Source organism: Cavia porcellus, unplaced genomic scaffold, assembly GCF_034190915.1.
Source record: "Cavia porcellus strain 051 isolate PalLab524CR breed Dunkin Hartley unplaced genomic scaffold, mCavPor4.1 scaffold_13, whole genome shotgun sequence".
NCBI classification, from domain to species: domain Eukaryota; kingdom Metazoa; phylum Chordata; class Mammalia; order Rodentia; family Caviidae; genus Cavia; species Cavia porcellus.
In genome coordinates this window covers 11,509,041-11,525,418 of record NW_026947496.1, presented here as the reverse complement: position 1 = coordinate 11,525,418, position 16,378 = coordinate 11,509,041, and the positions used below count along the sequence as shown (strand labels likewise).

The window sequence follows — 16,378 nt, the reverse complement described above, 5'->3', positions numbered from 1 at the left end:
TCCGCTTACCAGGCCCGCGCTAGCAGCTGTGCCATATGCAATGTCTAATCCTTGTGACCGTCCAGCCCTGTGTCCTTCAGACATGGCTGTGCCCAGCACCACAGCTACACTTGTGTCTGCCCAGCTCCAAAGCCCAGAATATTCACAGCTGGCAGACTGCTGGCTCCCGTCCTGAAAAAGTGTCCATGTGACCCTACTAGGCCACATGTCCCAAGCCCCAGGCTCACACTGGTAGAACGGCATATGTCCACAGGCCTGGCCCGGCCAAGCTCTGAGCTCATGGAGGGTCCGGCACAGATGAGGCCACCTGTCCTCAGGGGCATGGCCAGGCTGGAAGTGCACAGTGGGCCCAGGGATAGCCAGCAGCTGGGTGGGTGCAGGGGGCTGGCGCTGCTCTGCTTCGCCCTTGAGCTCTCTCTGGACCCAGGAGCTCCTTTTCCCTGTACTATTACGAGCCCCCGTGGTCCTGGGGTGACTTGTGCCTGCCGACAGGAGCCTGGCCTGCTGCCTGGCCAGGGACACGGCTCTGCCGGGTGTTGTTTCCGTCATCAAGCAAGGTGAGCCAGGGATCAGGTCTCACTGCACGACCTAGGTAGGCATTAGAGCTAGGTAGGCTGGGCTGTGTCCTCCAGGGAGACAGGGGAGGGAGTAAAGAGGGCATAAGGAGGAGACAGTCCTGTCCTGCTATGGAAGCAACAGAAAAGACTTAAGATGTCACTTGGATTATCCTGGATTTCCTGTGACAACCAAAGCTTCCTTTCCCTGGGCCCCCCGGGGACCCGATGACTTGTGACAGCTGAGGGGCACAGCGATGCCCCCTCCCAGAGCCACACACAGCCCTCTGACAACTGCAGGAGACTGCCCTGGCTTTATCCCTCTCATTCCTTTGGTCCCCATTTCCTTGGGGGGCACAGAAGCTGCCATCGGGGTGGAGACCTGCAGGTGAGCACTGAGAATGCTCCTCCTCCCCCGCTGAAGTCCCGGCCTGCCTCTCGTGACCATGGGTGCCCAGGTCATCAGCGGGCAGAATGAGGCCTATGTGGCCGTCGCCCTCCTGGAGACAGTGCCACACCTGGCTGCTCTGGAGCTCAAGGACAAGTTTGTCCCTGGGGCCCTTTTGGTCCCCGTCCTGGCCCCAGGCTCGTGCTGGTGAGGCCTGGCAGGGGTGATTTCTTTCTTTCACTGTGCTGTTACAGCAAAAGACTCAGGTCGTAACGCTTGGAGTTTGATGAGTTGCGACAGATGGGTTTATCTGTGTCGCCCGCACTTCTCCTAGGACAAGGAAGGCTTCTATCACCCCAAAGCCCTCCAGTCCTCTGGGGCCAAAGCCTTCCCAGCCCAGACGCCTACAGGTCCGCTTTCTTCTGTAGTGGAGCTGTCTGTCCTCTGACTGACAAATGCGTCTCCCTGATGACTGACAATGTGGAACTGCTTTTCATCCTGTTTATCAACCTTTTTGTGAAGTGTTTGTGTTGCCTGCTCTTTCCTTTAAGATTTTATTACTGAGTTGTAGGAATTCTTTATGTATCTAGATACAAGTTCTTTGTCAACAGTGTGTTACAGGTGCTTTCCCTCCATCTGTGGTTTGCCTATTCATTTTCTAAATGACATATTTCAAAAAGCAGTTTTTATTATGAAAAGACTCTAGCTTACTATTTTTCTGTATTAATTCTATGTCCCAAGGAATCTTTGCCGACCTGAGGTTACAAAGATTATCTCACACTTTCTTCTTAAATCTTAATAGTTTCTGGCTTTTATAGTTAAGTCAGTGCACTAACTTGAATTAATTTTTCATGAAGTAAGGGTTGTGATTTTTGTCTTCATTTTCGTACACAAATAGTATCATTTGTCAGATTTTCATTCCTCTATTGAATTGCTTTGATACCTTTGTTATTAATATTAATAAAGTACTCACTTTAGGAGGAAATTGGTTCCAGAGCTGCCTTCAGATACCAAAATTTATGCTCAAGTCCTTATATAAAATGGACAGGATGTGCATAGACCCTGGACACATTCTCCCATTTATTTTTAGGTATATGACGGTACATGCATATGTAGGTCTTTAGGTATAACCAAGTCATCTCTAGATAAAATCATTATGGGAATAGTTGCTATAGTGTGTTGCTTAGGGAATAATGACAGAGAAGAGTCTGTGTATGTTCAGTGTAGCATAGTGTTTTTGGAAGAGTATTTTCGATCCTTGGTGGGTTGAACCTGACCATGTGGAGCTCATGGATTTAGAGGAACACACTGCTTCCTGCAATTCTCCTGGTTGGGCCAGAAGGAAGCAGCCAGTGAGCTGTGTGCTACACACACCCCATGTCCGTGTCCTTCCTGGGGCTGGCGTGCAGCAGGGATGCAGGCCAGTGCAGTGCACTGAGGTCCTTGTAATCGGTCATGCAGCTTCCCCGGGTTTAGGTGCCCACCTTGATTTCTCCTGTTGACCTCAGGGTTCTCTCCATTGTTTTGATGGTGAGAATGTCAAGTTCTCCCTAAGGGTGGAAGAGAGAGAGAGAGAGAGAGAGAGAGAGAGAGAGAGAGAGAGACCAAGAAACATCACAGCCAACAGCCAACATGCCTTGGCTGACCCTCCTCCCCTCTCCCTGCCTTCTGGTGCTGGACACACCACCCATCTGGGGATGGACTGCTGCTCCTGTGGGGTCCTTAGACCATGTGGGCTTAGAGTTTCCTCTGTCATGCAGGAACTTTGCTGCACCTCTGTTCGTGTCCCAGTATCCAGCTGGCTGTACTGGTTTGAGGATGAATCTACCTCACTGCCCCTCTGAGGACAGAGGGGCACCAAAAGCCTCCCCATGGGACCCACACTGGTCTCAGGCCCAGGCTTCACACCTACTGGGAGGTCCCTGGCTTGTCTGCGGTGCTGCTGTCCTGGAGGTGGGAACCGGAGCTGGCGCTGACACCACAGGTAGGCTGTTCTGTCCCTGGACATCAGTATCCTTGCATACAGGTTAGGAGATGTGGATGCCCTCAGGATCTGTCTGAATCCTGACAGATCACGGTTTCCTCCTCCTCTCCCTGAATAATAACTGGAGATCTCAGAGCTCAGAGCGGGCCCCTTACAAGGCTCTCTGGGGCTGGGTCTGTACCTAGTGTGGTGCCTCCTCGCCCAGTCCTCACAAAGCTCTGAGGCAGACACTGTTAGAATCTGGGTCAGTCAGCGCTCCCACTGCTGGGGCAAAATAGCACACACCCCTCAAGTGAAAGGCGGAGAGGTTTAACCTGGCTCACGGTTTCAGTACCTGGTCGGCTGCTCCGAGGCAAAGGCATCGTGGCGGAAGGGTGTGGAGGAGCAAAGCTGGGAGAATGGGAGAAGAGCCAAGGAAGGTGGGGCCAGGGTTAAGCTACAGTCCCCAAGGTCCGGCCCCATGATGCACCAGAGACACCCGGAAGTGGGCTATAGTAATCCCCAGGCAACTCTCAGGCCAATCCAGTTGGTCATCAGGACTGACTCTCACAGTGCACTGGCAAAGGGGTATGGGGGATCTGGGGCTGAGCAGAGTGGCCACTGAACTGCAAAGTAGCTGCTTATACGAGGGATCATCTGACCTCTTTTTCCTCCTTATTGTTTATTTTCTTGTGAAAATTCAAATGAAAACCTGGAGAGTTGGACATTCCCCAGTGTCCCAGGGGCAGGACAGGTCTCTTGTCAGCACAGGTGCCAGGGGCAGGACTGGCCCCTCAGGGGGCTGAATTCTCAGACACAGCACAGATGCCTTGGGAGGAGCAGAGGGGCCCAGACCCGCATCCAGCTGGCTTCTTTTAGGGCAGATCCCACTAATTTGAAGGTCACAGGCTTGAGTCTGTCGCCTCCTGGTTACCGTATGCCACCAAGTCCTGGGATTTCTTTAGACCTGTTTCCTCATTGGGGAAATTTGGGTAACAGTCAATTGCTCCCCATGGAGTATTGGGGGATGTTTGAGAAAGACCCTTGGAGAGAAAGCCTTTTCCAGAGAGCCAGCCCTGTCTCAGACTGCCTGATCAGGCTGAGTGAAGGCCTGCATTTGACAAATATTTGCTCCAGCTGGGGCCTGGGTGTGTGTGGTACCAGGGTTTTCACATGGCTCACCTACCTTGTTGCATTAGAGAGTAAGAACGAATGTCTAATAGTCATGGGAATGAAGGAGTCTTCCAGAAATGTAGCCTGGGGCTGGACAGGAATGGTCCGCAGGAGAAGGCTGCTGAGAATGCACTGACTGTCTGGTCTCCTTGCATGTCTCACGCTGACACCCTACTTCCCCAAGGACCCAGCCAGGGCCACCAGGACTCTGGACAGGGCTTCACTTCCAAGCTTGCTGTGCGGCCTTGGAATTCCCTTGAAAATTCAAGGGCAAAGTCCACATTAACAACATGACAAGATGCTATTAAAGCCATTCCTTCCCTCTGGAAGCAGCTGCCCACCCCCTACATGCCCTCTGATAATGGCCACTGCTCATCAAATATTTATCCTAGCACTCACGGTCCTCCTTCAGCCTCCAGCATCTTACCAGGCACGAAATCTGATTATTAAAACTGGTCATGAGTGAAGCAGGCAGACTACAAAGTGCCCAGGATAGGAAGGGGGACGTCAAAGACCCATATTCTTCCTTAAAGGTCGCCTTCCGGAAGCAGAGGCCTCTTGCTGGGAACAGAACTGGAAGACCGGGAGAACCCGGCCCTCTGCGAGCACCTCAGACCCAGGCAGCTCCAGCTCCTTTCTTCGGTGCAGAAGCAGCTGGGCCAAGCCTTGTGGCTGGGATCTAACTCCAAGCAATGGATTACGCACAGCTATAGAGGTCGTGCCTGGCTCAGGCCTGTGGCTCCCTTCTCATTCAAGGGGAGCCTTGGTATCCTCTTTGAAGCTTGCCTCTTGCAGAACAAAGAAGAGAAAGGCAGAAGATGAGGAGCTAATTCCGAAGGCTCCCTGGATCACGACACCCACATCTTGGAGGTATCATGAGTCTGGATCTAGGTCACTGTGGTATCGTGAACACTACCATAGAGACAGCTATGTGAACCCCGGGGTTTCCCTGTGTGCATGTGTGTCACAATGCAGTGTACTAAGTGTGCAACAGCATTGTGTTTAACTGGAGTTTAAAAATACTTTATTGTCAAAAACACTAACGATCCGAGCTGTTGGGAAAGGGCTGCTGGTAGACCTGCCACAAACCCTCGGTCTGTGTAGATGCAGCACCCACAAATTGCAGTACAGCAAGCGCATGAGCTGTCCTGATGTGCCTCTGTGCTGCTGTGACTGTGCCCACTACCGAGAGGAAGAGACCCTGAGGCACAGAATCAGGCCCGGTGCTTAATGGATCCCTGGGGCCCATTAACCACACGGACAGCCAAGGGGCCGCGTGTCTAGGCGGGGAGGGACAGCCTTGTTCTTTTCCTCGTTTCCCTTCCCCTAAATTAAAGACAACACCTGTAGACACTTTCTCAGCACGGACCCTTTATTTTCTATGAGTCCCCATTTATCAGACGAGGGCCGATGCTCCAGCTTACAAACACACCTTTTCCTCTCTCCACGGCCCCTGGAGCCTGGTGTGGTGACGTCAAAAGCGGCCCTCCACGCCCAGCTGCCGCACCACGGCTGCCTGGATGTCTTGGTGGATGTGGCTGACCTCCCTCTGGGACAGTGTCCGCTCCATGTGGCGGTAGGTGATGCGGTAACAGTGGCTGGTCCTGTGTGTCCTGCAGAGGGGACAGAACGAGGCAGGTGAGCGACAGATGTGCCTGGACTTGTGGGAGTGGAAATGCCTGCCAAGATCAGACTCCTTCCACCGACCACAGCGGAGGACTGAGCTGAAGCCAGGATTCCACCTGCATTTCATTACCGAGCTGTCCCTGCCGGGATGACGGAGTCTTTCAATGCTTCAGGAGACAGTGATGATTAGGACAAATTTAGCTTGAATAAACCACTGGGCTTGGTGCCTCCCAATCCTCTGGGAAGGATACTTTTGACAGACCTGATTTCCTCGCTCAGCCCTTGAGAGTCTGATTCAGCAGCTGGGAGCTATGACCAGCACTCAGGCCTGCCCCAGGCTCCCAGGTTCTGCCTTTTCCCTTCTGTCATGCCATGGCCTTGAAGTGGGCTGCAGGTGCCACTGGCACCTGGGTCACCGCTCACATCTATGGGACGATCTGACCATCCCCATCATTCAGGGGCTCCTAGTACCCGGTGATGGCACTCTCTGAGGTCCCCTCGCCTTTCCTCTCCCCATTCTGTTTCAATGCCGGACACCCCGGGGAGTGTTCGCCTGGGAAGTGAAGCATTCGCCTTGGTCCTGGCCGCCCAGCATCTCCCAGGGCCCTCTCTTCCCCATCTGGCTTGGTTGTGTATCCTGCCCAGAGCCCATCTTCAGGCAGAACAAGTTCTGCAGTTGCAGCCAGGCTCAGAGCCCTGGGGTGTGCAGAGCCACAGGAATCCAGACCCTGGGGAGGAAGTCTTGCCCAGGGCATTCCCTAGTGGGACACACCTGCCCGCTCACTCTAGGTGAGGGGAAAAGACTCCTCCCCATTTGCCTCCTTAAGGGGGGCCTGGTGGGAAGTCTTAGGTCACTAAGGGTGGGCTGTGTAGAGGACAGAGGGAGGTGTAGAGGTGGTCATGAACAGAAGCCCCAGGTCTCCTCTGTCGCAAAGTGTGGTTCCCATGACAACTGCAGACACAAGGCCTCCCTGGCTTATCCTGGACAGATGAGAGGAAGGATGCCGTGAAGCCGGAGGGCGTCCTCAGCCACCTGCCTGAGAGTCCGGACCGGAGCTCCACGGCATCACATGGCAGCTTTCCTACCCTGAGCCCTTGGAACTGCTTACCTCCGCCCCCATGGTAACGGTGGCAGACGGAGGCCTCTCAGGCATTAATTCACAAAACCCCACTGTGTAGAGGGCATGACTGCCTTTGCTAAGGAAACCGACACAGAGAGCAAAAGTAACTTGCCAGGCTCACAGAGTTCAGGGAGTGGCAGGACTGGACTCCAGACCAGGGAGTCTGGTGGGAAGTGGTACGCTGGGTCCTCATAAAAGCCCAGCAACTCCTTAGTGAGGGTAAACCCAAAGCACCGAAATCAGGTGTTCAAACAAGAACCGGCATTTGATAGCAGCATACCTCATCACCGCAAGTGGAAATGTCCACCCACAAATGAACCAAATGTGGTATATTCACACAATGGAATGCTACTCAGCCATGAAAAGGACCCAAGTGGCAGGTGGAAACTAAATTGAGTGGATGAATTTTAAAAACATGGTAAGTGAAAGAGGCTGGACATGATATTCACAAATTACATGAAATGTCCAGAATTGAAGGACCACTACAGAGACAGAAAACAGCCTGGCGGCTGTTGGGGTTTAGGAAGAAGAGAACAGGGAGGAGCTGATCAGCGGTTACAGGGCTTCCTTTTGAAGTGAAGAAAATCTTGAAACTAGAGAGATGTGGTGGCCATGGAATTCAGCGACATGTTAGAGGCTACTGCACTGTACATTTCAATATGGTCAGTTTGATGTTATGCAAATTTCTTCTCAATGAAACAAAAACAGAAGCAGGAGGCAGGTGGTCTGGTTTTCAGCCCAGCTTGTGACCCCTGCACCTGACAGCGCTGCCGCACACCTCTCCCGGCTCACCCCTCCAGTTTCCTCCTAACCCAGGGCTGAGGTGGGGATCTGGACTGTCACCCAAAGGTTGATGTGTCCCCAGCTTGGCATGACCTGGAGGTGGCAGGAAGTTTAAGCGGGGGAGCTGGTGGGAAGTCTTAGGTCACTATGGGTGTACTGTGTAGAGGACAAAGAACCCAAGTCTCTTCTTTAGCACCTCTGGGATACTTCACTCCCATCATGCCTTGTGCAGGCCCAGAACAGTAGAGCCAGAATAAACCTCAACCTCCACCCAGTCCTGGGCACTCAGACCGAGGGCTCAAGCGTGCTAGGTAGCGCCACACAGCTAGACTCCAGCCCTTCTTACTTTCTGAGTCAGTGTCTTGTTAAGTTTTCCAGGCTGGCTTTGAACTTATGATCCTCCTGCTGTAGCCTCCCAAGTAGCAGGACCACAGGCATTTGCCATTGCAGGCAGCAAAAGGTTCTTCTTGTTATCTTGATTTGTCTCAGGTATTTCTGACAGTATCGAAAAGCTGATTACTGAAGCCACTACCCCCTAAGCAGTGACAGGTTTGTGACCTACTGAGAAGATGACTTTTGTTAGTTTTTCTGTTTAAGAAAGAGGCCCAATGAGTCCCATATTTCCTCTGGCTCTGCCCTCTGACTAGCAGGGGACACTGCCGGGGATGATCATGACTGGCCGTCCTCCAGGAGGGAAACCATGGTATAGGATTAAGGAAGGCCTTTCTAGCCTACAGGCTTGTAGAATGTGTGCTGGGAAGCCAGGCCAGGCGGGCAAAGAAGACAGGCCAGAGAAACAAGACTGCTGCCTTTGGGAGGTCAAATCCCATCATAGCAAGGCTGAAAAGAGATTCTTCTTATTTATTTCTTACTTTTGGTGCTAGAATTTCATTGCTCAGTGCCCCCTGAGACCTGGGTAACATGAGCTGGCCACAGGCTGTGCCTGGGTTCTGCAGAGATCCTGACATAGGAGTCTCAGTCTGTTGGAGCATTAAAGAGCTTTCGCTTCACCAGTGCAACCAGAGGTTCTCTTAGTCACTCAGCAAGCAGCACAGGGACGAGCACAGGGAGAATCTGGCATCTGCCCCACCTGGCTCCCATCAAGGGCTGGCCGAGGGTGGGCATGAGGTCAGCCACACCACGCAGGGTGTCGCCTTGAGACGCCCAAGACCAGCTCTCAGCAAATGACTGTGCACTTGGGAGCTTGTGGTGGGCATCATCTTAGCATTGTGTGTCTACCATGGTATCAGGCACTGCAGTAGCCACAGGAGAAAGTGGGGTCCTCCTGCAGGTGAAGGGAGGGTCCTCCGGTGAGGACGGTGACAGCCACACTCACACGTGTCATCCTGGCTGCACTGAATGGCCGCAATGAGTGCTTCCTCTAGGCTCAAGTATGGACCACCAGCCTGGGCAATGGTGGTCACCCCGCCATGGCTGCCGGGATAGCAAAGCCAACCGGGAAGGCGCCCCGGGTGCTTCCTTCCCCTGGACTGGAACTTTAGACCCAAGACAAGCACACACAGGGGCCAACAACAGTTGGGTATGCATCAACAAAGACGGTCAGAGTTATTACTGCTTAAATGGGGTCTAACAGTCCCGCTTTTGGGTAGACGTCCAAGGAAATGACATGGGTGTGAAGACCCTTGCATTCCCATGTTCACTCTTCCCGACAGCCAGGACACACATACCGTCACTTGAGTGGCCCTCCGTGAATGAACAGATAAAGGCAGTGCAATGTACCTTCTTACACGCACACTAGAATATTACTCAGCCTTGACAAAGATAAATTGTCATTGTTCAACATGAATGAATATGGAGAACATATGTTAAAGAAAATAAGCCAGGCACAGAAAACAGATATCGTATGCCCTATGCTGTATATGGATTCTAAAGAAGCCGAGCTCCTAGAGGAAAAGTAGCCGGAGGCTGGGGCTGGGATGGTGGGTCGAACTGGTCGCCAGTGCAGTTAGTCAGACGGGAGGAACAAGTCCAGGTGTCCTGCTGCATAGTGGGATGATCATGGTTCACAACACTGAAATCTTCAAATCTGCCAAATCTTCAAAACTGCCAAAATAGAAGGTTTTACTGGACAGATGTCTGAGGTAAAGGGTGCCCTGCTCTGATTAGGATTCGAGGTACACAGGCATTAAAATATGCAGGGTCCTGTAAATATACATATTTAAGTGTCATTAAAATGTTCATTTACATTTTAAAAAGCTGGGCAGTAAACATTCTGAAAGGAAACAGCACTAAGAGACCCCTTCCCAGCTCTTTCTTGCTGTTCTCCCTAAGCAACAAAATGATTACCAGGCTTACCATGAAGGCTGTCACTAACCCCCGGACACAGCACCAGCGAGGGGCCTTCTTTGAGGACCCAGACCCTGAGCTCCCGGGACCCGGCCGGGGGACACGGGTGAGTCTGAGTGCTAGCAGGGAGATGCTTGCACTACACAAGTGCTCGGCTCACCCCGGTAACCAGATGGGCTCTGAACTGGAAATAAACCCTGTCTCCTCCTTCCAGCCAAAACCCGGCTCCCACGGCCTCCACAGAGCCTGCTTTCCCATCTGTGGCAGAACAGCGACTTCATGTTCTTGGATGGTGCGTGCTTGACACCTCCCAGAATAGACCACGCACAACCAGAGTCGCTCGCTGCAGACACCCCTGCCGTGCAGGGATTACTCAGCAGGGAGCCAGTGCCGCCCGGGGGAGTCCCGTTTGCAGGATGACAAGCCTGAGTCTCTTCCATCCCCTCTCAGTGCTGCTGGCCACGGGCAGAACGTGGCCTGGAGCCCTGTGGCACACCCCACGTGGCTGGTTTGGGGGGTCCGTTCAGGGACTCAGACCAGAGACGTGGGGGGTGGAGGGCCTCTGTGACCACTGTGATCACTCCTTGAAACACAGAGCTAACAAGGTGAGGCCGAGTGGAGAAGAGCCTGCTGTGCTGGTCTGGTTCCCACTCTGGGCTTTGCTAGGGGTGAGACCTGGAGCACAGCATGTAACATTTTGTGCCTCAGTGATCTCATCTGTCTTCCTGGGGCTCCTGTAGATTGTGAGGATTGTGTTTAGGGAGGTCGGGAAAGCATTCACGTAGAACCTGGTGTACCTGAGTAGGTGCTCAAGACAGTCATCCCCTCTTCTCTGTGGAGGTCACATTCCAAGTAGCGCCCCCCCCCCCCGACAATGCCTGAGATGGTGGCCAGTAGCAAATCTTACAGATTCTACATTTTCCCCAATTGGTTTATACCTACAATGAAGTTTGATTTATGAATTAGGCACAGTAAAAGATCAACCATAATGAACAGAACAATTATAACAAACAGCAATTAAATTCTTGAGCTTTGGTGCCACTATTAAATAAAATAAGCATTACCTGAACACAAGCACTGCATTACCACAGAGGCAACCAGATAACTGAGAGGGCTGCTGGGTGATGAACGGATAGGTAGCACCCACACTGTGGATACTCGAGACAGAGGAGAGTGACTCAAGATTTCAGCACACAAGTTAGAACCATTTAAAACCTGAGAACTGTTCATTTCTGAAATTTCCCATTTTTTACTTTTGGACTGTGGTTGACCTCACAATAACTAAAAGCAGGAAAAGCGAAACCGTGCATAAAAAGGGGCCATGGTACTGACTGCTTTGCCCATCTGCCTTCTTTACCCATGAGTCTTCTCGGAGAAGAATAAAACTTTGTGGGTGGCGGGGTTGCCATTTTGTGCTTTTTCCTCCTTCTTTTAATTTATTAGTTAATTAATTTTTGTGCTACTGGAAACTGAACCCAGGGCCTTTGTGCTCAGCTACGTCCCCAATGCTCACCTCTGTTTTATTTTTAGTTTTTCTTTTGGCCGCCCTTTATAGATTTGGACAGTACCCTTGGTCCACGCATAACTACAGCTTCCTTCCTGCAGAGCATGAACTGTTAGCTTCTGCTGCAAAAGCCAGGGAAAGTCAGGAATTATCGCTCAGAGTCAGGCACGATTTAAATAAGCAACCTGGAAACTAAATTATCATCTCCCTCTTTACATTCCCAATTTTAAAAAAGCCAAAAGGGAAGAGCAGAAGATGAAATTTGGACAATAACACTTAGAATCTGATAACTCTTGATCACTTTTCCTAGGGAACTGCTCTGGGATTTTCTTCTTTCCTTAATTATTTTATTTTTCCTTTGGGTTAACATTCAAAAATGCTCAGAATCATTAGCTACCTGGGAATGCAAATCAAAACTACAATGTGGTTCTAGCTCACCCCTGTTAGAATGGTTGTTAATCAGAAAACCCCAAGTGAATGCTGGTGAGACAGAAGGTCGTACACACTTGGCCGAGGGATTTTTGGAGAAAGACAGCATGGTGGATTCACATTAGGAAAGGTAGGTGTGGGCACAGGGGCCCGGGGTCTGGCCCATGCCCTGGTGATATCAGGCTGAGTCTGGGTGCCATCCTGCCTGGCCTCATCTTCCTTTGCAGTGAGAGACTGGACCACATGGGCTCTGTGGCTCCTTCTGGTCCAGCACCCCAAGAATGAGCTCAGAGGCCACAGGTGAGGCTGCCTGGGAGGAAGCGGGGAGGGGTTCCAGGACAGAGGCCAAGGTGCTGCCTTGGAGTGAGTCACAAAAGAAGCCAGATGCTTCAGCAGGGGTGTGGGGTGCGGCACTGAGAGGGTCACCCTGCAGCCAGCGGACCTCAAGGGGTTCAGCAGACACTGCACGCGCCTGGCTCAACTTCCTTCCTTCCCACCCCATCCACACCCAGCACCACAGCTGCAAGGTTCTCATCTTCTGCTCAGAATGTTCTGTCTCCAGCCTGCTCTCCCAGGGGCCATGCTGAGCACGTCTTCTCTGGCTCACGGACAGCGAGCCTCACAGTTGCTTCTCACTGCTGAAATTTCCTCCCAGAGGGATGTCTGTTCCTTGGAGTCAGCCACAAGAAACCAGGCCAGATGGCTCCTCTGACAGTCACCGCCTTGGGAAAGACAACTCCAGTCAGGCCTGGGCGGAGGCAGGGCCAGGGTGGAGAGACACAGCAGCTGGACCCCTGCCGGCGCAGCCCAGGTCCTTACTGCCCGAGAGCTCCTCAGAGACACACACTCTGTGGGTGAGACGTACTTTCTGACTTCAAATGCTGGCCAGTCCTCTAGGTTTCACCCCCATCCACTCCCTGGAACTTCTGGTCCTCTGTGTGTACCTCTCTCCCAAGCTCTACAAGTGGAGGGAGTTTCTGTCCTATTCCCCACAGGGCGGGCCACGTCCTCGGTCTTTCTATGTGTGTGCATAAAAATAACTGCAGTGGGGAAATCTTCTGACAGAGTCACTCACAGTTTGCCCGAGTACCACACCTCAGCTACAAGATCAGGAGTCAGTTCTTAGTTTGCTTAGTTCTTAGTCTCTGATCCAGGTGCCCCTTCTATGATAATAAAAGCATAGGACTTTGGAAAAGATCGAATGAAAAAATTATATAAAATTATAATGCAATGTACAGGGCTTATAGTTAATAGCTGGCGCATAATTATTTATGGTCTCCATACATACAAAAAAGCCAAGTGGCCACGGACGATGATCTTCAACTCTCTAGGTCTCTAGAGATGAGTCATTTATTATAGCACATGCAGCACTGTGGAGGAAACTTGAGGACACTGTGCTCAATGAAACCAAGCAGACAGAAGGACAAACACTGCATGAGTCCACTCTTCTGCTGTACTTGGAAGCTGTCAATCTCACAGGGACAGGAAGTAGAACAGGGAATGCCAAGGATCGGGGCAGGGGCTGGGGAAGAGGGATGGGGAGTCCACTGCTCAGAGGGATCACAGTTTTGATCTGAGGAGATAGGAATGTTCTGGACATGGACGGTGGTGATGGCTGGACAACAGTGCAACTCACTCAATGCCACTGATCTATATGCTTAACAAGGGCTGCATGGCAATTTTGTATGGTATCTGTATTTTGTCACACACAATAACAAGAGGGAGGGTTCACCCAAGTAATCTAGTTGACTCTTAATGGAATAGAGATTAGGAACTCACATTATGTTAAAAAAAAAAAAAAAAAAGACAAAGACAAAGCAAAGACCAGATCGTGATGTGCACGGGCAGGATAATGGCAGTGGTGTCACGTGTTTGGTATCCATCCATGGTTCCACTGACTGAGCAACTCAGGTGCCCTGGGCTTCATAGAAATGATTTTTACCCCCTCCCCATAGTGCAATGGTAGGGTTTGGTTAAATTCAACAAATTGTTTTCAACTGTTCCACTGCCTTCCAAATGATTCTCTTCCATTTCTAACAAACTTGAAGTAATGTTTCATTTTGCACAGATTTTCAAAGTTCTGTGCTTTTCAATTGTGTGGAAAATTTGGAAGAGATTTTATTTTTCTCTCTGGCCGCGAGTCGCAGAGCCAAAGTCAACAGAGCTAACTTTAACTGTGTTCCAAGGCAGCTCCCCAGTCTGTTGATACTTTGGTGCACGAGGGAGGTCAGGGAGTAGAAGAAGTGTGGCAGGTGAAGTATTACATTCCCAACTGGTCAACTGATCAACAATCATCTATTCCTGGCAGCCAACTGATCAGCAATTATTTATTCTGTGCTGAGGTAGGCACTGCAGGAGATACAAACAGGTATACAAATTGCTTGATCAATATATGAATATGCATAGCCTGGCTGTCCTGTGCATGACACGGTGGTGCTATGAGAGAAAGGAGAGTCCCAAGGCAACAGGAAGAAGGGTGACACCTACGATGGTTCAGTTGGTGACGAGCTACATGCACAATGGTGGTCATATCACCTACCGACACCTGGCCATCTCAGTTTGTGTAAACACACTTTACAATGTGTGCACAATGACAAAGTCACCCGACAAGGTATTTCTCAGAATGTAGGCTCGTGATTAAATGACACAAGACCATCAATGTCTCCTTGGGTTTGAAGACATTCTTACATGCAAAGATAGCTAACAGGAAGAAGCTAGTAATGCTAAATGTTAAATAAATGGCAGAAATCCGAAGCAACTCAGAGGTCACAAAAGACTGCAGAGGAGAGGAGACTGAATCTAGATCTGGTGCAAGGAGGGTTTTGATAGGTGAAGGGCACAGTACACATTCTGGCTGACAAAACAGCCCAGTGATACAGGTAGCAGGAGCAGCAACTGAATTTCCTACCCGTTATCTAAACAAAGAGTTGCTGAATGCACACTTCAGGTCTCAGTGGCCCTGGAGAACCTGTCCAGAGCATGCCTGACCTACCAGGAGGGAGGAAAGGTTGCTCACAATCACAGGACCACGCTGGCTTTTGTCGTGGCGTGTGCAGAGGTTGGCTAACCCTGCTCAGGACAGCTGGGAATGGTTTCATAAATGGATGCACTTAAACCAATGCTTGGAAGATGAGGAATGGATTTGACACATGCAAATGTGGTTAAGAGGAAAAGCCATTTCTGAGTACAGAGGGTACAGCTGTGGTGGCACAGGAGGCAGCCTGGTAGATGGGGTCCCAGAGGGATGCCCAATGTTTCTGGATGAGAAGCCTCAGCAAAAACACCCATTGTCAAGCAACCAGCCCTAAACAGCTGGGTCCTAGGCCAGGTCCTCATAGGAAGCCTCGGAAAAGGTCGATGACTTTGCTCCAAGCAGTGTCACTGCACTAAGAGGCCAGCCTTGGCCAACTTGAGATCTCGTACCCCCCAAACAACAGAGGACTACAGCAGAGTTACGGTCTGCCATGTCTACCAGGCGCTAGCAGCTGCCCATCCAAAAAGTGCTCAACTCCATTATTAAGGAATAGAATTACTCATGACTGGGTTAGGTCGGTGGCTTTTATTTCTGTAGTGACTGGTGGGTGAAATAGGCTAAGACTCAGGTGAGTTAATCTTGCAAGAACTCCACAGTAGTCAAGAGAAATTTATACACATAACAATGGCATTGGTATTTGGCAAACAGCTTAACTGACTCTGGGCCTCATTAATAGTGTCCTGTCTTGGCAAACAGTGAGTGGGAGAGGGGAGGAACCACAGTAGATTTGGCTGGCAGGGTGTTCTTCCTCGGTCTGTAACATTCCCACCTAGAATATAGAAGTGATGTCTTCATAAGTACTGTCATGCAGGTAATGTGTTTGATTAAATCACTGAATCTAAAATAAGAGGTGCTAGAGATCTTCTCATCCATACTTGAGTTCTCCTACAAAACCTTGTGTGAGATTACTTCTAAGGGGACTTACTCTAGGCTTTTATAGTGTGGCAGAGAAGGGGTTCCAATTCCACTGAGATGACAAATGTGTCCCGAGTTCCTCTTTGTTAGACCTGTATTCACTTCTATATCTCTCTCTCCCATGACAGTCCTTCAAACTCCTCAACTTTCTATCAGCAGTGAAATAGCAATGATGGCTGTGGATAGAACATGCCAGAACCAAAAATAGTCGGAATGGGAAGGGATCATGGAGGTGGCACATGTAATGTTCAATGTCATTGTTTCCAGAGTCAGACATCCATCCATCCATTGATTCATCCATCCATCCATTGATTCGTCCATCCATCCATTCATTCGTCCATCCCATCCCACCCACCCAACCAATTCATTAGCAAATGAATAGTAAACACTCACTGTATGCTATCTATTCTGCTAGCTCCTGGGGACATAAAAGTGGAGTAAAACAAATCAAAACAAACTGCATATGACCTGGCCCTTGTGGAGCTCACGGTCTAATGATTGTAATGGACTAATAAAAGCACTACAAAGAAATGTAAGTCACAACTGTGCTAAAGGCTATGGACCGGAAACACGTGGTGCCA

At 50.6% G+C, this 16,378-nt stretch overlaps 1 protein-coding gene and 1 long non-coding RNA gene across 9 annotated transcripts in view; both read right to left on the bottom strand.

Moving 5' to 3' along the window:
• Positions 1–5,432: 5,432 nt before the first annotated feature.
• Positions 5,433–16,378, bottom strand: part of Fars2 (phenylalanyl-tRNA synthetase 2, mitochondrial) — a 453,335-nt gene continuing 442,389 nt past the window's right edge. For 7 of the 8 annotated variants that reach the window (XM_063259825.1, XM_063259824.1, XM_013151333.3 and 4 more), the window contains one exon: positions 5,433–5,691. In XM_063259825.1, coding sequence (XP_063115895.1) covers positions 5,553–5,691 — 139 coding nt within the window. In that variant the 3' untranslated portion in view covers positions 5,433–5,552. The remainder of the gene's footprint in view (positions 5,692–16,378) is intronic. The other variant, XM_063259822.1, reaches the window with a different exon arrangement.
• LOC134478486 (uncharacterized) lies at positions 8,481–16,114 on the bottom strand. The gene is made up of 2 exons (XR_010051120.1): positions 9,925–16,114; positions 8,481–9,672 (listed from the first exon to the last, which is right to left on the bottom strand). It is a non-coding gene; the product is annotated as an uncharacterized LOC134478486 (long non-coding RNA).